Raw genomic sequence first — 27,212 nt, 5'->3', positions numbered from 1 at the left:
AAGTCCATCAAGTTTTTCGTGACCTCTCTACTTTTACTGTTCGATAGTGAAGTTTGCCTTCCTTTTAACAAAACAAAAGAATTGAACTTAAAAATAAATCAACAGACAAACCCCGAAAAATCAAAGTTGGGCTTGAACAACTTATAACACTTTTTCCCGAAAAAAAAAAACAAAAAAGCAGCAAGACCTATATAAGAGTATTCAATACGTTCATGACTCTTAATAAAAAGTATGCACTGAACTAATTTAAAAAATCGAAAGGTTAAGATGCGGCTTTCAATAAAAAATCTTTAGGAATGCTCACAAAAAGAAGTCTTTAAGGATGCTAAGAAACGAACACATATAACTTACTCGAGAAAATTTGAGTCAGCTCTTATTCCTGCTACTTAATCATAAACCACCAAAATTGATACCTTTATGCAGCACAACAATTACCTTTTATAGCCAATAGGCAACCGCAAAAGGTCATTAAACTCAAATACGCCAAAAAAAAGACTGGTTAACTTAGGAGAAACTTTCCAGATACGAGTTGCTTAGAAAAAATATAACACCTTAAAACTCTTTGATTCTATAAGTGTTTAAAAATTTAGACTTTTTTGACGAAGATTCTCCAATTTGAGCACAGAAGCGAAGTTGCATTTTTCAAACACAAGCGAGAAAATGTCCTGAAATAGCTCCAAAAAGTAAAAATAGGAAAGAAAAAATAATAATAATCCTAAAAATAGTTTTGCTGTGCCAGACTCGAACCACCATCCTGAAGCTGACGAATCTGAGGTTCTCTCATCTGTAGCATAATCGCTTCACAAAAATGCAACCAAATTAAAATTTACAAAATTGGGGAAAAAGCCAAAAAAAATTACATCTTCGAACGTTCGTATCGAATGATTTTTAATTAAGGAAAACATACCGAGAAACGTAATCGCAAGCGATTAAAAGCAATCAAAAAAAATTGAAAGATCAGCAAATGAGTAGACAATATTTGAGCAGACGCTTGTTGAACAGAAAACGAAATTACAGTCGTAAATAATTTTGAGCTATAAATTTTTGAAACTCTTCCTCTCGGTAATTACAAAAGTTTTAAGTCTTATTCTTTAAATAATGAAATATTAGATCACAAAGCCGATATTGAAAAAATCGAAACTACTTAGGTCGAAATTTTTTTTTAAAGGACACAGAAAAAAGAATATAGCCAAAAACATTTGGAAAAGAGTAATGAACGCAAAAAAAACAGAATTTCAAAGAATTATAATTTGTGGCCTTAAGGCTCTTTGAATTTAAAGAACAATTTATGATTGACACTTTTTTGACAAACAAACCCAAATTGAGAAAACTAGATCACAAGCTAAATTTTTCATTCCACTGGGAAACCTTCAAATTGAAAACCACTTTCAAAACTAGAAGTCGATTCAGTTTCTTGTGATCTTAGCACTTTTGCTGTTCGATAGCGGAATTTTCCTTTCATTTAACAAAGGAACAGAACTAACTTCTGCGAAAAATAAAAGAGCGTGATTAAATTTTATGACATTCTCCTGAAAACAATATCACCACGACCTATATAAAAATATTCACCACGTTCATGACGTTTAAAGTAAATTATACAAAATAAAGGTTCCTATTTCGGAATTTACAGGAATAAATCAAAACTGATTCTTAATTATAGCAAAAATTACACAAATCAGAAGATATTTCCGCATTATGGCAACTAAGATTTCCATCTTTTCAGACATGCAAGCGGCAGTATTAAATCGGAAAACTAATCACACCATTGCAGATTTCTTACTAAAAATCCTTGACTTCGCCAGCCTAGACGTTACCGCAAAGCCAAGTTTGCCGAAAGTTTGGTGAAATTTGACTAAGGAAAATGAAACAATTCAATGACTCTGTTAGACAAGTTGTTTGTATAGGAAAATAAGTCTGTTCCGATATGATAAGTCCAGCTTATGAAACGAAGAAGACCCCCACCCCCCAAAAAAACACGACCGAAACAAAGAAATTTCGTTCTGTAAAACTCACTTAAATGACATACCTCTTTGATTTGAATCCAAAAACGATACTTTTTGCAGACACGGTGTGAACTTGATTAGGATCTTGTTTGTCAAGGGCAGTGCAGTAGCGAGCGTCAGTCCCTTCAAAACCAGAGGCTGCAGACCCGAAAACATCGACCACTTCATCTGGTGGAATACACGGCACAACGCATTCTGGTGTCTTCCGCTGTCCAGCTTCAGACCTCCAAGCAACTGTTCCAATAATTTCAGAGCAAGTACATACTCATACTCGAAATCAGACTCCAGCATCGATATCACAGCCCAAAAAACTTGACATAAGATTGACAGCTTATCGTCAAATATTCCGTGCCCACCTCTGCGTGACAACAAAGTGTCGCCAAAGTCTCGGGGAAGGCATTGACTTCTCGCTTTCAGGTCTCGCCTTTTCATTTCCAATCTCTGATGACTATCGAGCGTCGAGCTAAAGTTGAGCGGAACTTCTGGCCGTCTCTCGGCTGTTCTTGTAAGGTCGAACGCATTGCTTCTCAACGCTTCAGCTGCCGGTCCGTTGTATGAACATGTTCGACGGTAGAACACGTCCAGCTCGGTAGGTTTTCTACTCGTTAGGACAGCGGCATGCGTTTGAGCTGGATTTTTGCGGTAGTTCAGTGCGGATCCAACGGTCGATTTAGCTGCTCGGGCGCTTAAGCTTGTATTTCGGTTAGAATGTTTAGCTTGACCAGTGCTAGTAAAAAGAGACAATGGTCGCTGAGGAATGAACTCAGGTTGATCCACAATCAGAGAAGATATTTTGACCAGTGTCTGCATGATCTCGACTACGTATCCTTGAGTTTCCTCGCCCACTTCGCCGACAGTGTCATTTAGCCGCATGAGAATTTCCGATACATCACTGGATAAAGGAGCAATTTCAAGTCCACGGTAGACCTAAACATAAACTTAGGTTAAAAAAAAACGATTATCTACAATTGTTGGCTGGCAATGAAGATACGTGGAAGACGGAAGGGTAAAATTTAACAACATAGCCAACAGGAAAGGTAAAAATTTAAAAACAAAATTCAAACCACGAAAAAATCTAATTGCATGAACAAAGTTTTAAAATTTTTCTATTATCACGACCTATATAGCCAATATGTGATTGGAACAACGCAAAAGAAAAAATTATACAAAGAATATGAGCTCTTTGAATTTCAAGAATTAGTTATGATTAGGCCTTTCTCCTAAAAATATCCCATTTAGTGAAAACTGGATCAATATGTATTTTAATTATTCCGCTGGGGATTCAGAAGATTGAAGTCATCAAAATCATTTTCGAAAGTATCAGCCAATCACGTTTTGTGACCTTTACACTTTTGCTGTTGAATAGTGGACTTTGCCCTCCTTTCAAACAAGTAAATGAAGTGCACATGAAAAGAAATCAATAGTCAAACCACGAGAAACCAAATTTGAGCCTGAACAAAGTTAAGTCGAAAAAAAAATCATCACAATCTGTATAGTCAAAATCACTTCGTTCTTCACAAGTTTTTCTAGTCAGGCTATTCCAGCTACAAGCATTTGAAAAATTTCAAGTTAATTCATGATGCGAATCGGATATTAAAAAACTTTAAAAACTTCTTCAGAAGACATTTCGTCGGCAAGAAATTCTCATTATTATGCAAACTTTTCAAGCTATGAGGCTCTGTAATAATTTAAGTTACTTCAGACCGAGTTGGTTCACGGGAAGTTACAATTACTTTCCCCCGCCCTTACCAAACCCTCCCAGTAACCAATCACAATCTATAAAAAGCCTAACTTTTCTCCAACTGAACTGTAACGGAGTATCAGGGAACGCATCCGAAATTGCTGCATAACTATGTGAATTTCAAAATCTTATCGATGTTTTTCAAGAGACAAAACTGATTAAAAAAAACCGCACTCTCTCGCTAGACCCAAATTATACTATTATCAAAAAGGACCGCCCTCGAGATGGAGGTGGAATACTTACTGCCATACACAACTCACTTATCTACGAAGACTTGAAACAATGGAAGACAGGACTTTAGAGGCGCAGTGTTTTAAAATAATGGCCAGCAATCAAAGCTTTCGCATCACAAATTTTTACATTCCCCCGCGCAGTAGCTGTCCAAAAGGTTATAAGGCTTCAATTACGCAGCTGCTCGTAGAAGACAAGGCAATCGTCATGGGAGATGCAAATGCCTACTCCCCTCACTGATACTCAAACATAGCGGAGGGTAACAGAGGCGCCTCTTTAGGTACAGAAATTACTGACTCTGACTTCACACCTTTAAATGACCACACTCAAACTCGTTTACCGTTCGGCAGCTCAAGCGCTACGTCCCCAGACCTATCCTTAGAATCATCGTCCCTCTTACTCTATAAGTTGGAAACCACTTTTAACTTTAGGGTCAGACCATCTATCTATTTTGATAAGTCTCCCTCTAACAGAGGACATACCTTTCACGGCAAAAAAAGACTTTCATAAACTTCAACAAAGCAAACTGGTACGAGTTCACTGAAGAAATTGAGAAGAAATTTTCTAAAACTGTTTTTACGAATGGCGTTACGTCGCGGAAAAATTTTTTAAAAACACAATTCTGAAGCCTGGTGCAATATTGCAAAACAAACGCTTAGCGATCCACTAATTTTTCTCCCAAGTGAAAAAGAAGAGGCAATCAAAGCAGCTAAGCCGTCAAAAGCGTTGGGTCCAGACGGGCTTTGCACGGTACACCTGAAACATCTGGACCAATTGCAATCAATTTTAACTCATACTTTTTAAGTTGTCCATGTCGTATAACAGTATACCTCAAATTTAAAAGAACTCAAAAGTAGTTCCCCTACCAAAAACCAATCAAAGACGTTAAATTATCAGACTCTTACCGCTCAGTCTCAATTTTCATCCCAGCGGTGAAAGTTTTGAATTTTTAATCCAACGTACTCTAACAAAGAATCTCCCCATAGGTAACCATCAGCACGGCTTTCGTTCAATCTACTCCACGACACTATCTGCTCCTAAATTTTTTAATTAGCAATGGTTTTAATCAGAAACGACTACCTAAAAGAACCATGCTAGCTAATATTACTGGAACTTCTTCATGGCACCACTGTTCCAGATAGTTTAACTAAATCGCTTGCAAACTATCTGAGTGGCAGGCAAGCCAAAACGCAATTTAGGGGTGCCTTGTTTTCATCAAGGGTCGTAGGTACAGGCGTCTTCAAGGTTCTGTTCTCTCGCCCACTCTTTGTAATTTTTACGTGCACGGTGCACCTAACTCCCCGCCAGAATTCAAACTTCACTCGTATGCCGATATTTTCAAACCTTCGTCCAATCATGCGACATAAAACATGTCTGATATTTTGAGTAATTATCTTAACATATTGCACGAGTTTTTTTTGAAAGCAGAACAGTCGAAATTTCCCCTACAAAGGGCTCTGTAAGTATTTTACGTCGCATGATAAAGAGTTTAACTCTGACCCTCAGGTTGCAAAACAAAACAAAGGTTGCAAAACAAAGGTTCTATGTGGGAAACAAAACTGCCGGGCATAAAGCACCCCAAAAATCTTGACTTTCTGACCCTTCACTAAGTTTTGCCGAACATTGCAAACGCACAGCAAGCGAAGCCATACGCAGGATGTCGGTCCTGAAGGCGCCGTTTGATTCAAACTGAGGTCAGTCGAAAGAGACTTTAAATATTACCTACAAAAGTTTAATCAGACCAACTCTGGACTACGCCTCTCTAGCGTGGTCTCATGATGAGAGTGGTACATCTATGCGTAGAATGCAAATACACCCCGCCAGCAACGCGTGAACACCTTAAACTCTTTTAAAGAACTTGAACGAAATTTACTGGGAGCAAACGAAGGTGACTATTTTACTGACTTTAACCACCTTAAAGCGTTCATAAACAGCAATATCAAAACCCTTGTTAAGAAAATAAACACAAAACGAGTGCAGAAAGCCATAGACAAAGCCCCCGCCCTAAGTTCTCTCCTTCAGACCCCAAGAAGTTCTCCCACGCTCGACTAGGCGCACCCTCGCCCGAATAAGATCAGGATACAGCACGTAGTTAATTACTTATATGAATAGGATACACCCAACTGTCCCTTCGAACTCTCCCTTCTGCCCTGCTCCCCTTCTGGAAAGCATCAAGCTACATTCAACAAAATATGCATTTCAAAAAACTGCAAGATATATTGAGTGAAAAAATATCTAAAATATTTTTTTTATGATTGTTATCTTGTTTGAAACAAATACCTTTTTTGTGATTCATTTGATGAATTTAAAATGCATCAACTGTGTTAACTTATTGCTATTCGAATGTCAAAGCGCATGCTATCAAGAAGCTGAAAAATGCCCCAAAAGTGGCACCAATATTTGCGACTTAGCTTGGAAAAAAAGAAAGTTCGTACCAAAACTCTTTGCTTCGCAAGTGTAAATACTTCAAATCATTTCATAGACCGAATCGGTTTGTGAAAATTTAAGGTTTATCTAGGCACAAAATTCAAGCTAAGAAAATATGAAGTATGGTAAGCTATATCATAGTTCGAATCGGTTCGCAAACAGTTCAAGTTTTTCTCAGCAAGCTATCGAAGCGATGAAAAAGTAAACTCAGAGGCGAAGCTGAGCGATTTAACACAAACATAAAAACATAGTAAATCGAAAGAAACTATGTTAAAAAAAACCGTAAGAAACCAAAACGTTCGTATGCTCAAAAAAGAAAACTAGGGGCCCAATAAAACTTGGAGGTAGCTGTTTGATATTTTAGAAATTGTTTTACTTCTGCTGGATGAAATGGGTACCTTCAAAAATTGAACTTTGTGCGAAAACTTAGTTGCTTCTCTACTAAAATAAGTCACGCAACATCAGCCGAAACCATTTATTCGACAAAAAACTTTAAAACGAAGTTATTCAAAATGAGACGTGGTAAAATGAAAAATTACAGAACTTTCAAATATAGTTCAAAAAATTATAAACAAAAATATAGCCAATCGAAGATTTGAAAAAAGTAATGAACGCAAAAAAAACCTTAAAAAAACTGACTTTTTGAAAAAATCTCAACTTTCGAATTTCAAAGAAAAAAATAGATGCCCTTTTAGCTATTTGAATTTCTAGGAAGATTTATACTGGCGCCTTTCTGATAACATTAACCCAACTTGATAAAACTGGATCAACAGGTGAAGTTTCTATTCCGCTTGAAATTTAAAAATAAAATTGCACTTTCAAAACTAGAAATCGTTCACTAATTTTGGCGCCATTTGCACGTTCGTATTGGGAGAGTGCTATTTCCGTCACTTTCAGCAGATCAAATTCAATTGAAGTCAGAAGGTGCATATTTAGCTAAATGCATCAATATTTTCGGATTTTTTCCTGAAAAAAAAACAAAAAAACGGCAAGACCTCTATAGAAGTCTTAACTATGTTCATTACTCATAATAAAATCCATGCTTTACAAAATAGGTTGATAAAAATACTACCAGATATAAAAAAATGATATTTCAAAAAACGGAAAATGAACCGATGGAAACTGGGTCGAAAACCACGAATCCAAAAAAATTTTTGCTACATATTTATTTGAAAAACTAATTACTGTCCCAAACGTACTCCAGCTATTAATTTAACAACCTAAAAGAGGTACTTTTATTTCAGCATGTTTTGAGAATTACCATTCCTAAATTGACCATTCTGTGACCAAAGTTATGTACTGAAAAAGTCTAGTACCCGGTTGCAATACCCTTGCTTGTCGAAAGGGTAAATAGTTGGTAGAGCGAATAGCTTCAAAAAAGTCATATTTTCTAAGCATTGAGGTTAGTGTTTTTAGTTGATTTATTTCACACTTACAATGAGTCTGTGAACACAAAAAAATTGACAAAAGTGGGCAGGTACTGTCTAGCCTTGAAGTTCGAGTTCATTTTCTTTGAAGAATTTCGGACTTTTTCAAAAAGATTTCTGGAATATTCCTGACTTTAGAATATTGGATGGTCGCTCTGAATTATTCTTAGACGTTCTGATCAAAGTCTTTTACACAGAAGCGAAGCGAGCGACAAACATTAGCGAGAACACGATAAAAAGCAGCTCTATAAAGAGCAAAAAAAAAAGAAGTAGAAATAAACCTCGAATGAGTAAAAATTCGGCTACGTCTTGAATTCGATCTGTGATCTAGAGATTAGCTGCTATGAAATTAGATGCTGGAGATCAGATGATATAAATATTCCGATGCTACAGATCGTGCTTATAGCAAAAGTGCCACCAAATGAGTGAATAATTTTAATGAACATTTTCATTTGCAAGTTAGGGTAGAAAAAAGAAGTTTCGCACTAATACAATACCGCTCGCAAGCTCGCTAGTGTCAAAAAACGTTGCGCTCAGTAACCCCTTAAACATTCGGCTTTATGCTACATTGATGTAATTCATTTAATATACAAGAAAATAAGATAATAAAACCAATACAGCTAAAAGAGCAAGTAACAGCCACCTGAAATGATCTGCTGGCGTAATGTCGTGACGATGACGACAAAGCCATTTTCAAGCTGAGAGCAGCCCACTCATTCCTGACGTCATAAGCTAACGGAACCTCCCCGTTGAAGTGGTTCTCAAACAACTGAATCAAAAGCGACACAAAGGCGCTCACTTTCTTCGCACTGGTTACAGTCTGGTTTCGTGGCGACACGTCTTCTAGCGTCCAAAGTGGCTGACTTATGTTCTGCAAAAGGTATTCGGCTAATCGCGCAGGCGGATTATCGTTTTCAGTTATTTCGGTGAAGCTGTACTCATGATGCTCAGACTCCGACCTATGCAAATGCGGAGGCGCCAAAGTGGACACAACCAAGTCAGTGCTCTTAAGCAGAAGCGTCTTTGAAGCGGCATCTGCGTCAGTTTCCAGCTGAGTCAGAACCAAATTTATCAGAGTTCTTCTGGAGTGACTCACGACTACAGGCAGCCCATGGTCCAAACCCAGAATCGAAAGATGCAAAAACTGGGTTATATGAGGTGTCCAGTCGCACCCAAAATCTGTTATCAAAAGATGGCTGCATAGTACCAAAGATGCGAAGCACCTCTGAAGTGCGTAGACTCCACTGGCGTAGTTACTGTTGCTATTAGCATTGACATCCACTGTGTTTTGCCCGGATGGAACTTGTGCGGACGAGGAGTTCAGAATGAGTTTTGCCAGAGGACAGACGAATAAATCCACTGGCATCGGGAGGGATTTGGCCTGTCGTTCGTTGCATCGGTTGAAGCTCACTTTCCACGCGAGGAGCCAGTGGTTGCGCTCAGACACTAAAATATAGTGTTATTATACCTCTAAGCTTTGTTGCATATACTGTAATGCAACTCTGGCCCAGGGGCGGATTTGGGGAAGGGGGATGGGCGGACGATTCCTCTCTTAGGGACTCGACCCCTAGAGAAACCAAGCAATTACGACCTTTCAGACAATTTTTGGCTGAGCGACCCTAAAATTTTTCTAAAAGTGCCAATAAATACTTATTTTGAGGTATTATACAAATGAGGTACTTCTAACTCATTGGCAAAAAGGCAAGCAAGTTACGCTCTCCAATCGCAAGAGTGCTAATAGTGCAAAGAAAAATGTGACTGAATTTAAGTTTCCTCTCTTCCCTCAAAATTTGACCCCCTGACCACCCGAAGGGTCCCATCTTTGGTGCTGATTTAAAACATCAGTTTTTTGACTGAGCTACTCTAAAATGTTTTTAGGGGCATCAATATATTCTAATTTTGAGGGGCGAAGGAGGGGATATCGGCTTCGATCAGTTATGTGTGACTTTTAAGTAATCTTGTTTGTGCCTGTGGGGAGTCAGCTTAGACCATTAGAAATGGCTTCCACTGAATACAGTTATTTTGCAAGATAAAAAACAAAATCGCAAAAGTTCTCTACTAACTAAATTTTTCAAAAATTCCTTATTAACTAAAATTTATTGTAACTAAACACGTTCACCAATTTTTTGAATTGGTACCTGGGAAAACTTGGTGCCTGTGAAAATTTTGGAAATTGGTGGCTGGGGAAATCTGGTGCCTGGGAAGAGCTGAAAATTTGAACAGAGCTGATTGAAGCTTCAAAAACTGATTTTACAGCCTAAGAAACTGTTTCTTACAATTTAATTAATAGCTTTTCGCTGAAAATTTTAGAAACCGAAGGAATCACGGCTGAAAGGGATTCGAATACCCTTTATAGCTCAAACCCAATTACCGTTTACTTATGCTGTCGGATTTTGCGTGAAACAAAGGTTATGCACAAAGGCGAAGCAGACCTTCGTACCACTTATGATACAATATAATCATGAAAAAAAAATAAGTTGAAAAAAATGAAAAAATTAGGTGAACCAAAAACTTCGTATGTCTCGGAGCCCGACACCTAGAGCCCGACGAAAGCTGGAGGTAAGTGTTTGACATTTCTGAATTTGTTATCTTGATGCAGGACGAAATGTGTGATTTCAAAAAATATACTTTGCCCAAAACCTTAGTTGTTTCGTTACTAAAACAAGTAGGAGTGAAAAATTTTGAGATTTTGGAACTTCCATAAAAAATAATATTTCTCTAGCAAAAATATAAGGAGTAGCCGCTACTGCAGGAAAAATTCGCATAAAGGCTTCTTTTAATTGAATTTTTCATCTCAGATTTGATAGGGTAGTTTTTAAGAAAACTCAAAACGTTTGTAAAAAACGGTCAAAGTTCAAAAACTTGGCTTTCCGAAATCCGTAACTTTTTTCTCCTAAAAGCAGGTAATGATCGGTAAAGTAGAGAAGATTCCCAAAACCGTGTTTCTCGAATAAACACTTAATATGAGAAGTAACACGGTAATTATCGAGTAGTGTCAAAAAACTTCCAAAAAACGGTCGAAGTTTCAAAAATTTCACTTCTTGAAGGCCATAGTTTTTTTAGAAACGGGGCTCTGAAAACTATAAAGGTAAGCTTGCAAAAACCTTTTGTGTCGATTAAACCTATAGTATCAGATTTGGCAGCATAGTTATCGAGAAAAATCCAAAAAAAAAACGGTCAACAAATCAGAAAGTTGACATTTCCGAAAATAACTCCTTTTTCTAAAAGTATGGTCTTTTGTCCATATTTTTCAATTGGCCTTTGTCCATATTTTTCAATTGGCTTTTGTATCAATCGGATTGACAATTTTTTAAAAATCGATAGAGCATTTTGGTGAAACTAATGTTTTTCAGAAAAGCAAAAATTGTTGCCAAATCGGTCCAAAAAAATACAATACAAAAAATCCGATCCCATACAATTTCATAATATCTGTTTTTATCAAACAGGAAATTTAAGGCAAACAAGCCAAGCAAAAAATTTTTTATTCAAATTAGCAACAAAACAAAATTTACGAAGCGGAAACAAGGCCAACAATCTTTGAGCAGACACCAGTTGAGCCGAAAAAAAACTGATTTCGCAAAAAAACTTCAAAAAGTTTCAAGTCCCTCTAAAACTACCCTGTAGTGAATAGTACTCACCTGCAAATGATTCAACTGTATGTCGGCTGTGATTCAACTGTATGTCAGCTGCAAGTGATTCAACTGATTTTGTTGAACTTGTTATTAACCCGAAAAAAGTCTATATTCCGATTTGATAATGCTTGAAAAATAAAATCCAGAAAATTTTATGATTGACGGTTTGTTGCTTAAATTAACACAATTTGAATAAACTGGATCAATACGTCCACTTTTTAAACTACAACATTCACGCAGCTTTTAAAATTTTGTTACTGGAGAACGGAATTTACTCTTTCAAGTGAAATAAATTGAATTTGTACACAGAGGCGCGAAGCTGACCTTCGCACCACTTGCGAGACAACTATAAATGACTACATGAAAGTCAAGTGGAAAAACTCACAAAATCGTTTTTGTCAAAAAAAAACTGCAACAAAAGTCCAAAACGTCCGCCTTTCTGCGGAACAAATCAGACAAAATTTAGCAGACAGACAATGATCTCAATTAGCCAACATTTTCTATTTACAAGAAAAACAGGTCTCAACTGGAATCGAAATCCTGGCCTTTGTCGTTTCAAGCGTTGGGATTACAGCAACTTGGAACAAAGCTAAAGCAATGAGATACGGAAACATCCGACAAAAAAACCGACGGAAGATAGTCCGAAAAAGCACCAAAACTAAGTTTGCAAAAAAGGCCGGCCGGATTCGAACCACAAATCTTTGCCATCTCAAGCAGTTGTTTCGGATCTCGGTCAGAGGTTTGAAGCGGTAACAAAGCCGAAAAACTTTAGCAAAAACCCTTCATGCCGAAAAAAAATCAAAAAAATTTTTAACTTATAAAAAGTTAAGTCCCTTTTCGCCTCAGAGCACACACACACACACATAAGCACAAAAAAATTTTTTCGGACGTAACGACGCAATCAGAGGCCACTAAGTCAATATTAATTCAGCCGAAACTTATAAAGCCGATAAAAAAGACCAAAAAAAGGGGAAATTTTCACAAATCGAGCTGGTAAAATTACAACCAAGGTAAAAGCAAATTTTGATTCGGCCGGATTTTTAAAATGCTGAGAACAACTACAGCAGTGAAAACTGTTTACAACTAAAATAAACGATTGTTAGATAAGGCAACTAAGCCGGCAAAACATAAGCAGACAAATGATAGACAGAAATTTTTTTGAACCGGAACATTTACCGTTTGAAGAAACTCATCCTGGTCAGATTCGAACCCAAGAACTTTGCCATCCTAGGGGTATTTGTTACCATCAGTATAAGTGTGCAAGAGACACTACAAAGTTTGAATTCATTATGAACTAAGGTACCACCACGAGTCTAATGAGTCCTGTGGACAAAGTTGTTTACGGGAAAAATAAGAAGTCTAGTACGCCATTGCAATACCCTTGCTTATCGCAAGGGTAAAAACAAGTTGAAAACAAATCATAAAAAACGCCATATCTCGGAAACCAAAACAATTTGAGCAGAATTAAAAGAAATCTAAAGTCAAACCGCTAAAAAAAACAACCACGCCCTAAATTACAAATTAAAATAAAACAAAAACCACACGACATAAATAAGCGTCCTCAGTTCGTTTATTGGCACTTGGAAAACAAAAATGCTACAGTTTGGGAAACTAGATCTCACCTTGTAGGCTATCATCTGCCGACGCTACTCGAGAACTACCAGTCGGATGCCCAGTGTTACTGCTAGTAGAAGGACTCAGTTCGACATTGTGGGATTCCCCACTAGTGCCTGCAGTCATGTCTTCTCCGCTCTTGTTTACGTTCGACAGGGAAGACGAGGCAGTCATGTGAGCAACTGCTGGCACACTCACCGCTTTCTCTGGACCACTGAAACACAAACGCTAGTCTCAGTCTAAGTCACCTGAAAAATTACCTAATATTTTAGCATCTTAGTTATTTAGCATTTTTCGGAATCAGACTGTTATCGCTGAAACTAGCACAAGACTCGCACCTATGGAGGTACTAAGGTACCACCACTCATCCAATGAGTCCCGTGAACAAAGTTGTTTAGGAAAACAGTCTAGTACATGATTGCAATACCCTTGCCAATCGCAAGAGTAAAAACAACTTTGTTAGTGTTTGCTTCCTTTTCAATCCACATTTTTTGTGGAAAAAAAAACAGAAAACTTCATTTCTCGAAAACCAAACAGTAATATCCAGGGGCCATATTTACAACAACTGAGTGTACCCTGAAACCATCTAAGCTTTTAGAATTTCAATTTTTTCTAACAAACACTGAGACAAAAAGCTTTTAAAAGCTTGCATGTTTGCTTAGATTAACCAAGGTGCTTGCATCATTTCAAGTTGTATTGATTTCATTTGCTTTTTACGCTATAATAGAACGAAAAATTGAGCGGGTTAGTTATCATACCTTGGCCAAAATAACAATTTTAAAAATAAAATTATCGGGCAAAAATGATAACAGGTGAAGTATTTTTGTAATTTTCAGCTCAAAGCATCAAAATTGTTCAAATTTTTACAGAATCCGCAGTATGGCTAGTTAAACTGTCGATAATTGTCTTAAAAAAATCAACCGGATTGCAAGCATTCCAAAAACGGTTAAAAAAAAACAAAGCTAAAGAATTTTGAAATAATACAAAGTTGCTCGTATATCTTTCAAAACACTGAATGTTTTGGCTGCCCTGTAGACAGTCTTAACTATCTTAGTAGATAAAATTGGGAGAAGCGATAAATTTTGAACAGTCTGTTTTTCGTCCCCCAGCAGCGAATATAAAAAGACTAAGTGTCAAAGTTACAGCCGTCTAGCGAATTAACTTAACTTTTAACTTGTTGACTTGCATCAAGTTAGAGCAGTTATGCGATTATGAGAGCAAGATAACTTGCCAAGCATAATCTGTAAATTTTTCAGAGCTCAAAATAATCCAAGACATTGCCAAATTAACAATTTCGAAGAAAAAAAACATAGCTTACAAAAAAAGATTGCAAGTGAAAAAAATATATTTTTTCAGTTGACTTCTGGGAGTTCGAGCATAGATTTTTTCTTAGTTTCATTGGAAGTTTTTGTAATATCACCACGTAGTTTAATAATTTTGTACAAGAGATACAAAATTTTTCTGTTAATGATAATCATTTTGTTGGAATTAAAATAAATATGCAAAAAACGGTAGGTCGAAAATTTGCAGCAAGCGACAATTCGTAACAAGGCATTGGCAAGTAGAACAAGTTTGCTCCGCTGCGCTTACATCCGGAGCGAGAGGAAAAGTGCGCATAAAATGGTGTTTGCCGTTGAAATCATTGTTATGAATTGTCGTCTGTTACGAGTTGTCGCCTGTTACGAATTGTCGCCTGTTACGATTTGTCGCCTGTTGCGAATTGTCCCCTGTTAAGAATTGTCGCCTGTTACGAATTGTCGCCTGTTAGCAAAAAAAAACATTTCATAAGTAGAATAAGTTTGCTCCGCTTCGCTCCGCTGCGCTTACATCCGGAGCGAGAGGAATAGTGCGCATAAATTGGTGTTTGCCGCTGAAATCATTGTTATGAATTGTCGCCGGTTACGAGTTGTCGCCTGTTATGATTTGTCGCCTGTTACGAATTGTCCCCTGTTAAGAATTGTCGCCTGTTACGAATTGTCATTGGTTAGCAAAAAAAAAAAACATTTTCATTTGTTCCTTTTAACCATTTTTTTTCTGATTAACGCAGTTTTTCCCGTCTAGCGAATAAACTTATTTTTTAACTTGGAAAAAATGATTACAGGTGAAGTATTTTTCTGTTAATGGTATTTGCCGCTGAAATCATTGTTATGAATTGTTATGAAGTAGAATAAGTTTGCTCCGCTTCGCTCCGCTGCGCTTACATCCGGAACGAGAGGAATAGTGCGCATAAATTGGTGTTTGCCGCTGAAATCATTGTTATGAATTGTTATGAAGTAGAATAAGTTTGCTCCGCTTCGCTGCGCTTACATCCGGAGCGAGAAGAATAGTGCGCATAAATTGGTGTTTGCCGCTGAAATCATTGTTATGAATTGTCGCCTGTTACGAGTTGTCGCCTGTTACGAATTGTCGCCTGTTACGAATTGTCCCCTGTTAAGAATTGTCCCCTGTTAAGAATTGTCGCCTGTTAAGAATTGTCGCCTGTTAGCAAAAAAAAAACATTTCATAAGTAGAATAAGTTTGCTCCGCTTCGCTCCGCTGCGCTTACATCCGGAGCGAGAGGAATAGTGCGCATAAATTGGTGTTTACCGCTGAAATCATTGTTATGAATTGTTATGAAGTAGAATAAGTTTGCTCCGCTTCGCTCCGCTGCGATTACGCGCGGAGCTAGAGGAAAAGTGCGCATAAATTGGTGTTTGCCGCTGAAATTGTTATGAATTGTCGCCTGTTACGAGTTGTCGCCTGTTACGAATTGTCGCCTGGTACGATTTGTCGCCTGGTACGATTTGTCGCCTGTTACTAATTGTCCCCTGTTAAGAATTGTCGCCTGTTACGAATTGTCGCCTGTTAGCAAAAAAAAAACTTTTTCATTTGTTCCTTTTAACCATTTTTTTCCTGATTAACGCAATTTTTCCCTGTTATGAGTTTCAAGTTTAGTAGGTTGTTTTCAAATCATTTTCTTCGGAAAAACAACGTTGGGAACAAAAATAAAACACGTCATATCTCGGCTGCTGAAAAATTTTGAGCAATCATATGTGGACAAGCGCTTTTAAAGCTGGAATTTTTGAAAATGAAAAACCTTATAGTGTATCATTGGCAACCTTATAGTGTACCGTGACAGCACCGCACCGAGGAGTGGGAATTTCAAACTCCAGTATTTTCTTTCAACTGAACATTTTCACAGAGAGGCGAAGCTGAGCTTTGCACCACTTGCGATACAAATATGAATGAGTATGATTAAAAAATGAAAAAACTTCAAAAATTGTTTTTGTCAATAAAAATTGCAAAAAAGCCCAAAATATCCGGAAAAAAAATTCACAAAAAACTCTACAAAAAGCTTTGGGAACGATATAGAAGGCAAATTTTCAACGATATGCGGAACTAAGCAGACAGACAATCTAAATTAGCCAAAATTTTCAAAAAAAACTTGCAAAAAAACAGGTCTCAGCGGGAATCGAACTCCCCGGCTTTGTCGTCTACAGCAACTTGGAATAAAGCTGAATCATCGAGCTATGGGAACCGAGCCGCCAAAAATAAACAGACGGACGATAGTGTTGCAAACCAGCCATTGTCATCTGAAAGTGTTGTTTTACCTCTACTCCAGACGATTGATTGGACTTCAATCTAAAATTAGCAAGCGTTAACAAAGCCAAAAATAGATGACCAGAAACCCTTCATGCCGAAAAAAATCAAAAATTTCTAAACGTATAAAAAAGTTAAGTCCCTTTTCACTTCAGAGCACACACGCGCATGAGAACTTTTTTTGCGGTCGCAACGACGCAATAAGAGCTCACTAAGTCGATTTTAATTAAGCCGAAAAAAAGACACACTTTTTTAAAAACAAATAGAGCTGGTAAAATTACAAATAATGTGAAAAGCAAATTTCGATTCGGCCGGATTTTTTAAATGCCAAAAGCACCTGCAGTGAGAATTGTCTACAACTAAAATAAACGTTTCTTAGATGTTGCAACTAAATCGACAAAACATACACAGACAAAATAATAGGCCGATTTTTTTAAACAGGAATATTTACCGTTTGAAAAAAAAACTGGTCCTGGTCAGATTCAAACACAGGACCTTTGCCAGGCGTAGTCGTTACCACCAGGCTAAGTGTGCAGGAGACACTACAAAATTTCAATTCACTATGAAGCAAGGTACACCAGGAGTCCAATGAGTCCTGTGGACAAAAATGTTACGGGAAAAACAGTCTAGTACCCGATCGTAATACCCTCGCTTATCGCAAGGGTAAAAACAAATTGAAGAAATTATTTGAGCAGAAAACTATTTGAGCGGAAATCAAAACTATTTGAGCAGAAACATTTGCAGGCCAGATTTACAAGCCCTGGATGTATTTCGACATTACCTCATCATGGGGCTGAGAATTTAAAGTTCCTTTTAGTTTTTTTATATCTAAGTTTTAGTAAAACAATACCCAAAAAATCAAAAACAACGAAATATCACGGAAAATGATTTGAGCGGTAATATTTGGAGGCCATAATTGCAACCGCTGAGTGTACCCAGACAAAACCCCACCTTATGTTTTAGAATTTCGTTTTTTTTTAAATAATTACAGGCGAAAGCTTTAAAAAGTTAGCATTTCGAAAGAAGGAAAAAAAATGTACAGTTACAGCATTCATGCATCAACAGATGTATGGTAAAAATCGTATATGACCCTGGGAACTTAACATGTTGAATTCAATACAACAAATTGAACATAGCAGTATTTGGAATTTTTTAAACATTTCAACATAGGTACTTCTTAAACATGTGCCAAGTGAAACTCCAATTAAAAAAGTGTATAGATTGTTCCGTGCATTAGAGCCGTTTTTGGGGTACGGCTAAAGAGTAACAAAAGAAAATGCATTCCATTAGCAAGAACAAGACCCGCGCCTCGTAAGTACGCATCATACCCGAAACCAAAAATAGATCTATAATGTAACTGTTTGAGCACTTGTTTAGCCCAACTAACAGTGTTGGCGGCTGGTAGAAATCTGGTGGAAGAGTCGAATGTTTCTCTCTGCTTGTCTTCTGCACCAGAGCCGTTTGAGCGTCCACAATGCTGGACACCTTACTCGATACAGGAAGGGTGCTTGTCGTTATTGTTGTTAGCGTCGACGGAATCTGCATTACAGTCGAGTCCGATTTAGCTCTACTGTGCGAGTTCGAACTGCCTGTTGATCCACTGACGACTGTGAAAAAAGGACAAGAGGTTGATTTCTTGACCGAGTTTGGAATCGCGTCAATATATGACAATTCTGACAGCAGAAAAGCTATCACGTGATCTTTGCTGCCTTTAGCCATAAACGCTACTACCATTTTTGCGGCAGCTAGCAGACTAGAACAACGCGATGAAATTGCAACCATTTGCAACAATAACCTCAGAATTATCGCGCAGTTTTCGTGGAAGCTATTGCACAAACTTTGCCAAATTTTTCTAAGCGAGTCCGAATGTTCCGAGCCAAATTTAACAGTGATGTAGAACAAATTTGTCAGAAGAGTATCCGTCGCCGACGTTGAGCCCCACCCCGTTGCCCAACTCAGAGGTGTGAAATGCAAGGCCGGCTCTTTACACGAACTTGACTTTTGGTAGCTTCTGCTCGTGAAAGGCGGTTGGGGTAACTTGGGTTTGTTGGATGAAGCGAGGGGTGTTAGGGGAATAACCGCTGGTATGAAGGAGGGCTCGACAAGTTCGATGTTTTCCATCCAGGGAAGAACGCATTTTAACAGTGTCTCCCGTCCAGCAGCAGATGTCATTTCAAATCGACAGGATAGTTCTAAAACAAAGAAACAAATGCCGGTTGATGTTGGGATTGCAATTTGTTAGGCTGAAACGATGTATTAATTCATTATTTATGCGTTTTTCGCCTATTGCAAAGCGTCGCAAAGAACGACACAACAAAAGGCAAAAATTTCACCCAGTACCCTAATTTACACTAAAAGCAAACATCTCAAACAGCATTACCATGGCACTTTGAAATTTTCAGTTGCAGCTCGAATCACGGCTGAAAGGGCTTCATAACGATTCGTCACATGAACCTATATGTATGGCAAGAAAAAATCCAATAAAAGTTTTTATAATCTTCAGTATTTGAGCAAAATTAAGTTCAAGATTTTGACTTTAAACTATCCGGACAAAACGAAAAAAATTAAAAATTTTTAATTCGTTCATCTCAAATTGGGTTTTTATTGGACAAAAAAGGAAGAAGACAAAATTTGCTTAGAATTTTAACAGAATTTAAAAAAAATGCAATTTATTTTGCGAAATTCGGAGTCAAAGTTTTACCATAAAAATGGTCATTTAGGCTCTTTATAGTTAATCAAAAATTACGCCAAAACTACCGGGTCAACTGTTGATTACAAAAAATCAAAGTGATCTTCTTGATGAAACCCAAAAAATATACATCGGGAAGCAAATTATTATCTCCAAAATGATGCGCAAAACGTTCAAAAATAGTTTTTGAATCAAAATTTGACATTCTATTGAGTAAAAAGGAAATTTGTTGAATATCAAACAAAAATCTATTAAATTATACCAAGTTCAAGAAATTAATCCCTCCATAAATTTTGTTGAAATATAAACGTGGATCCCTTTGATATTAGTTGAACCGGTAGTTTTGACGTAATCTTAATTAGTCAAAAATGACCCTTTCTAGGATAAAATTTTGGGTCAGAATTTCGCAAAATACATTGCACTTTATTCAATCAGCTATAACTAAAAGCAAATTTTGTCTTCATTCTTTTTTGTCTTATGTTAACCCTATAGAAAAACACGTTTAAAGTTTTCAATTTTTTTTTGTTATGTCCGGTTAATTTAAATCAGCACTGTAGTCGTTGCTAAATGAATATCACAGAACGTTTTCGCAACAGTTATGATTCTGAGCAAAAAAAAAGATATTTCGGCAGGGATGGGATGCATTCATGGTCGATTTGACTTCTGGGGATCTTTGGTGTCATTTACTTTTTATTAGAGGTCGGGGTGTCGAGGAGAATGAAATCTGACTTGTGTACAATATTACCCAAAACTCAATTCCTATTTGGGGAGAAAAAAAGTTATTCTTTCAACAAATTTTCAGCTATGCTAACCGGACAATATCCCAAGAGTAAGTTCGGGCCTCGTACGACTCAGTTCTTTGGACAAATGTTTCTGTGTTTTGTAATAAGCAGCCGGTGTCGCAGCAAGGAATGACTCATCCATTATTCCGAACCCAGCTCCAACTCTGTCGTCAGGCGTGAGAAATCGATCTAGTTCCTCTTCCTCGATACCCACATTCAGGACGTGAACATTACTTCCTGGTGGTCGAACACTATTGTCGACCGAAACAGCGATAACATCAATTACACCAAGAACCTTACTTCCTAGAAGGTACAGTAACTGCAGCGCTTTTTCTCGAATACATAAATCACTGCTATCTGCAAAAAAGAGCGCCAACAGAACGAATGAAGCTGCATTGACGTCAAGACTCTGCAGTTTAGAATGCGGCATTTCAGAACAGACATTAATAAGGGTACGGAAACAAGCGTGACTGATCGCCAAAGACTTGAGCTCAAAACTCTGGTGGAACAACCACCTCAGCAGCACAGGGTTGTGGGAATTCTTTTTAAAGAGTCGCTCGACTGCACCACATGCCAAATTGTAGACCAGTGAGTTCCTCGACATCAGCATGTATTGCAGTCCGGTGTAGATGTAACTGTCTTCACACAGAAAAGCGTTTCGTTCGTCGGGTTCACTTGAAATCACCGAGCACATCGCCTGCAAAAGGAACATTTTTCCAATTTTATCTTTGAAATAATACAACTTTTCACATTTATAATCTGCCACTATTAGCCGACAAAATGAAAAAAATGTATAATTTGAACAAACTAAATTTTCGAAAAGGTAAAAGGTGCACCTGAAGAGCTGCAAGCTCCACGTCGGAATAAGCTGTCTGTTCAGTAGAAGGTGGGGATTTTCCATTTGCTATTTTTCCCAAAGTACCACACCACGCACTTGTCGAATCAAACAAAGCCCTCTGAATCTCAGAGCTGAAAGTCCTCGAAGTTCTCACATCCGGCGCCGTCTCGATCATGAAGTGTATCAACTTCGAGTACTTTATTTTGGCTTCTCGTAGAGCTCCATCGGCCATTTCCGAATTCGGATGGTCCAGGCACTGTCGGTATGAGTCGATCAAATCGTAGAAAAAATTAGCAACCGGATTACCTGTACTAGATTTAGGACTGATGGTCCGGTCAGTGTGTTCAAACAGGCATTGAGATATTACGCCTCGCTCAGATATTTTAGCGAAGATGCGCACAACCATCAATCGGAGTTCTGCTCGCTTCTTGATGCGGCGTTTGTCTGGTCTTCTGTCAGTTGCCTCTTTCACTATGTTGGAGAAATCTTCGACGCTATCTCTGAAACCAAATTACCATTGACACAGAGGCGAAGTTGCACTTCACATACACAAGCAAAAATCTGAACGATAACGCTACTGGGAAAAACTGAATGAATAAAACTTCGAGTCTACATAAATTCTAAGTGACGCAAGCCAATTATGACACATTAGCAGTCAATTTTGTTTTTTAAATAATGAAATCTACCAACTAACATGCCTATAGAGCGGACGCAATTAACAAGTATAAGTAAAAGTTCATTAAAAACATCCGACCCTGCCCAGGTTCGAACCCTCTTATTTATTTGCTGGTCTCCTTCCCTACCTCTACACTACAGATCCATGATACCTTGAATTTAAAGTGCAATTTGTAATATAATAGTCTGTTTTAATATCCTTAGCATTGGCTGTAATTGATAGCTGGATCAAAATGAACACTTTCAAAGTGAACATTTTGTCGCAACAATTGCATCGCAACAAAATTTGCAACTTAGGTTGGAAAAAAAAAGAAAGTTCATACTATAACTCAAGCTATGCTTGTGTAAAAAAACTAGTAAATGAAACATAACAAAATCAATCCATAATTCATACAGGTCGTTTCTACAAGTTACGGAGAAAAAAACACAAAAAAACTTCAAAGTGATTAAATGTTGACAAAAAAAACACATTAAGTCTTGTACTTTTCTAAATTCTCAGCTGAGTTGATCATTACCAGAAAAATGATGATTCTAAGTATGCCAGAGATGATCTAAATAATCAATGCATAAAAATACAGCCTACAGACAGTTGGAAAACAGTCAAGAACGCAAGAAAACAAAAAGTACTGACTTAAATGGGAAAAAACTTCAACTTCCGAATTTCAAAGTAAAAAATATATGGCCCTAAAGCTCTTTGATTTTCAAGATCAATTTAAGATTGACAGTTTTTTGATAAAATTGGCCCAATTTGACGAAACTGGATGAATAGGTAAAATTTTTATCCGGTGAAATCTGAAAACTAAATTCCTTCCAAACTAAAAGCCGATCACCTTTTTCGCGATCTTAACAATTTGCTGTTCGATAGTGGAGTTGTCTTCCATTTAGCAAAAGAAAAAAAGCTATCATAAGAAGAAATCAAAAGTCAACCGCGAATAATCAAATTTAAGCGCGAACAATTTTTCAGGCTTTTTCCTGAAAAAAAAACTAACAAAAAATTCATGACTCATAAAAAGCAGGAAGCACTTCTGGTACCCATGGTTGCGCGAACTTACTTGAGTGCTTGCGAGTTTGTGAAGCCAATAGCTTGCACCGTCACTTCCTTCAGATGTATGTGCTCTCCTCGTAGAATCGGAATGAGCACATTGCGCAACATCTGACCAATGGACTCTCGTTTCTCTACTCTCACTGATGGAACTGCATTACTATTATGATTATCTCCCGTTGGAGGCGACGTGTTAGGAGAGGCTTCCGGCTGGTTAATTCGTAGACTATTTGAGGTCCAACCTCCGCATGCCAATGTTATGTAATTTCTCCACACGCAGAGATAGTAATCATTGATCGGGTTAGGACGCTTCGGAGTGCGTGTTAACGTCGCTTTGCTGAATTCTTGAGGAGTCAATTGCTCAATAAACGTGAACATCAAACCAACTCTGGTGCTTACGAAGTTCCAAGCGTGGTTCACAGCTTCAATACAACCTGGACTCTTCAGGTACTGCGGACTGTCGATTAAGTGTATGACACAATAGAACCAGGGGTCAAATGAGTTTCGGATTCCGACTGCCGTGCTCTTCAGGAGCCAGATTCCAGACTGGTTCAGATTGTCTTCGGATGTCGGCAGAAGTGAAGAAGAACAAAGTGTCGATGACGTTGAGACACACTCAAATGGGAGTTCATATCCAGCGTTGACACACCACATTGAGCTCGTCTTCTCACACATCCAGTTCATGTCTGGCTGAGCAGCCGTGGCTGCCCAGAACTAAAAAAAATCGTAACTTGCGTTAGGCACGTTCCAATTGATATAATGAAGATGTTTATTTAGATTGAGAAGCTAGCGATAGGACTTGAGAAAGTAAAGAATTTTACCTCGTATTTGAAATGAATGTTCATCTGCGCAAAAAAAAGATCAAAAAATTTAACAGATCAAGACAAAAAATATCATACAAATAAATTAGATCTGTTTTTTTCTCCTTCAACGACGCGATAAAGATATCTTACCCTTTCATTTGGTGATAAATGCGGCAGCATTTCTTCTAGAATCTTCGGCAGACCCTGATCCATTTTCACAATACAGGGCACGAAATTCAAACCATTCGTTAATTTCAAATCTGAGGCCAACGAATGGGCTTCCTTCAGCAGCATCACTGCCAGTCGTCGTGTATTAGGCCTCAAATGACATAACATACAAAGAGCTAGACCTTCAATCTTCCTAACTGAACTGGCGCATGCTTCCATGTCTTCCAGTTTCAGACTGTTCGATTTGGACTTCGAACTTCCCTCGTTAGTGGAGGCTGTGTTGTTGGGAGTAATCAATGGCGGGGGTGATGTTTTACTAGTTACAGTAGTTCCAGCTGAGGTCGGCATTGCCGGAACAAACGACTGTTCCGATTGCAAACACTCTTTCCACTTGGAGATCAGCTGAATCAAGATGCGAATCATGGACTCAATCGTTGCCGGCATCGTGTCGGGGATGTCACGGACTATGAAAAGAACCAGCCTTGAAATGACATCTGGCCTCCAGTCGCGTAACTCCTTGATAACATTTCCCATGTGAGATATAGCCAGACTTCTCAACTCATCTTCCGAGTGATCTGCTAGTCGACACAGCAAATCGAGCACTTCTCTTCTGGACGAGATGGAACCTGTTGTGGTTGGTATTGTCTGAGACCCTCCTCCGAGAGTATTGGTTAGTGACAGAGGGAGGAGTCGTGGTATTGCAGCAATGCATGTTCGGAAAAGGTCTAGTTTTGGCTTCTTGTCGGCTGCAGCAAGGCTGAAACAAAAATCTTCTCTTATTGGCCCAAAATCCCAACAAAATTGTAACTTCTCTCATTACATTAAATATATCTACTGTTGAATTTCGATACAGAAATACAAAATGATCAGATAGCATAACGAGCAAAATTTTTCATAAACTAGGAAATAAACTAACTAATTTTGTTCCAGAAAATGACGATACAGAAATACATAGCCAACAGATATTTGCAATGAGGTTGATGAACTAGGATAACAATATTTCTCCAAGTTTTCATCAACTAAAAAGTTTAAACCGACAAAGGGTTCTCATATCGCAAACTAGTTAACTAGTGGCCACAAGACGGCGATTTCTTTAAGCCGCTAAAATACTATGAGGCTATTTCGTTTATTGTTCCGACAACAGCTTTTATTGTTCCGACCATTGAAAATGGGGAAGAACTTTGTATTCGGGTGTGTTTTTTTCAACTTTTTGTTTTCCATGCAAAATTTGCTACTAAAAATAATCATCGGACAGGGTTGAGTGATATGTCATATTAAAGCCCTTTCAGTCGAGATTCGAACGACATTAAAAAAAATTCAAAAAAGTATTCAGTGTCGAGAAAAACCGGTTTGAAATTTTTGATTTTTGGTCTAATTTCGAGCTAACGAGTAAGGCAGTTAGCAATTGCAATAGCTTATTTAAGCCGTGAAAATTTAGTTTAACTCAAGTAAAGGAAGTTTTAGCTCAATTTTGGGAATCGAAAACTTGAAAATTCAAAAAATTTTCGCAAACTTTGAATTTTTTTTTCGTTTTTCTAGTCATTATTCTTCAAAAACTGTTTTCCAATTGAACTATTTCACTATGACTCTCAAATATGCCTAAGTTCTTTTATTTCATTCAGATTTTTTTATCACAACATGAAGAAAAAAAACGACACCAATTTGAGATAACATTTTTGTATTTTTTAAGACTGGTCGAAACATTGAGCTCCTAGCAGAGTAATCGATTATCCTTGTTTCATACTGGCTTTTAACGGCACAGAAAACAATACTCGGTTCTCAGGCCAACTTCCAACGTCGTGAAAACGTAAACATAAAACATCTCATTTAGCAATTTAGCGACAGCCATATCAGGGTTTTAGCGAATAACGGTTCTGCAGCCTATAAACCCACAGATAAGCTTTTACAGCGAATTTATTACTTTTTTTTTTAACTTGAGTCGAAACATTGTTGTGAGTCTTTGAGGAGTTTATTAATAATAAATCGAGCCCTAATAATAAAACAATAGCAAAAAATCAGAACAGTTGTTCTCGACATCCGAATCACGACTAATAGGTACTAAATTTAATACCTCACTTGACCCCTCCGAGAGGATTACCAACTAGTCGACAAAAAGAAGGGACTTAGTCATAATATACCGGAAATACCTCAAAATGGTTAAAAAACAAGTGACAAAAATTCGATTTAAAAAAAAAAAGCTAAATGAAACTTCAAAAATTGCTAATTTAAGCTCATATTTCTTTCTATCGCTAACTATATGTTTCACGCTCTCTGCTCGCTTGTTTACTCGCTCAAAGTTAGACTAGAAACGAAAAATTTAAATCCGGTTTTTCTTGAAACAGAGAAATTATCTAGAAATTTAAAAGCCATTTTTTACTCCGTGCGAGACTTTTCTTTCTCGGTTCCCATTTGCTGCTAATGAACAGAGTATGAATCCTTCAACTTGAATAAGTTCACCAGACGAACTTCTTTTGATAACGAGACAGCTGATTTAAAATTCAATTAAACCGTTTTTATCAGTACACTCTAAGCTGATAAAAAGTCACTTTTTGGCGTCAGAAACAAACAAGTAGTTGAAAGGAAAAAGTGCTTACGCAGATGAAATATCTCTGTGCTCCTTAGTCGGCGAAGAATTCATTACATGCGTTAGCATGGGTTTTCCAATTTGCTGATCTAGGTGATACAAAATAACACCCAGAGCTTTGCATACAGGTCCATAGTATGAGCCCAGTCCATAATTCATGGCCGCTATCTCTGTCAAATTGTGACTCAAAAAAGTTCTCTTCAATTTCTGGGCGCTACCAGAGGGAAGGTTGCCACTATTAGTAGGCATGGGAGGCGACTTTTCAACCGGTTGCTGTTGCAACTGGTCCGCAATCACCAGGAACGCTCTGATTCCTACAATCATTCGTTCAGGGGTGATGGCAATTTTGGGTAACTTGGGAATTTGCAGCAACTCAAAAATGATTTCTCGCATCGCCAAGTCTAATTTCTCTTGCGCTATGAAATGTATAATCTTGACGTATATCATAAGAGGCATATCACGTGGGTTCAAATTTCTCGAGTTCTTTGGGAAGAGTGCGTTGATAATGGGTTGAAGTTTCTGACCAGAATTAACATTATCCTCTTTGATTCTCACCATATACACCCACAATAAACGGTATAAAGACTCCAGTGCCGCTCTGCTTATTTTCGTGTCTTTGTTTCTCAAACTAGCGATGCATTCGCTCACAAAACTAGTCCACTGCTGTGTGAAATACTGTGTATGGCTTATGGCCAGAAGACACGTGACTAAAGGGAACATCGCCACTGCATGTTTCTTTTTGCTCGACGCTTCACGAGTGCTGTCGAAGTAGCTCTTCACTAAGTTTTTCACAGCCGGAATGTTTACTTCATTCTTCACAACAGCTGCCACTGGAAGCAGGATCTCAGCCAGTAGTCCGGCAAAAGCGTGTCTGATTTCTTTTTCTTTACTTAGCACTGGGTCTTGGAAGTATCGAGCCAGCTCCTGTATAATACACAGACTTAAATATGCGCAAAATTGACTTCACAAATGTGGGT

The 27,212-nt window shown here is 37.8% G+C and overlaps 1 protein-coding gene across 1 annotated transcript in view; it reads right to left on the bottom strand.

The window, feature by feature from the left end:
• LOC134840096 (protein furry-like) overlaps positions 1–27,212 on the bottom strand; it is a 70,743-nt gene that overhangs the window by 39,372 nt on the left and 4,159 nt on the right. The window contains exons 7-15 of the mRNA XM_063855787.1: positions 26,246–27,159; positions 23,634–24,408; positions 22,691–23,394; positions 20,962–21,463; positions 20,156–20,822; positions 18,042–18,846; positions 13,084–13,289; positions 8,473–9,275; positions 2,027–2,930 (exon numbers count right to left, since the gene is read on the bottom strand). Of these exons, the coding sequence (XP_063711857.1) occupies positions 2,027–2,930; positions 8,473–9,275; positions 13,084–13,289; positions 18,042–18,846; positions 20,156–20,822; positions 20,962–21,463; positions 22,691–23,394; positions 23,634–24,408; positions 26,246–27,159 (6,280 nt within the window). The remainder of the gene's footprint in view (positions 1–2,026; positions 2,931–8,472; positions 9,276–13,083; positions 13,290–18,041; positions 18,847–20,155; positions 20,823–20,961; positions 21,464–22,690; positions 23,395–23,633; positions 24,409–26,245; positions 27,160–27,212) is intronic.

Source organism: Symsagittifera roscoffensis, chromosome 2 (assembly GCF_963678635.1).
Source record: "Symsagittifera roscoffensis chromosome 2, txSymRosc1.1, whole genome shotgun sequence".
Taxonomy (NCBI): domain Eukaryota; kingdom Metazoa; phylum Xenacoelomorpha; order Acoela; family Convolutidae; genus Symsagittifera; species Symsagittifera roscoffensis.
The sequence above is the reverse complement of the archived record's forward strand: the minus strand, read 5'-3'. Positions and strand labels throughout refer to the sequence as shown.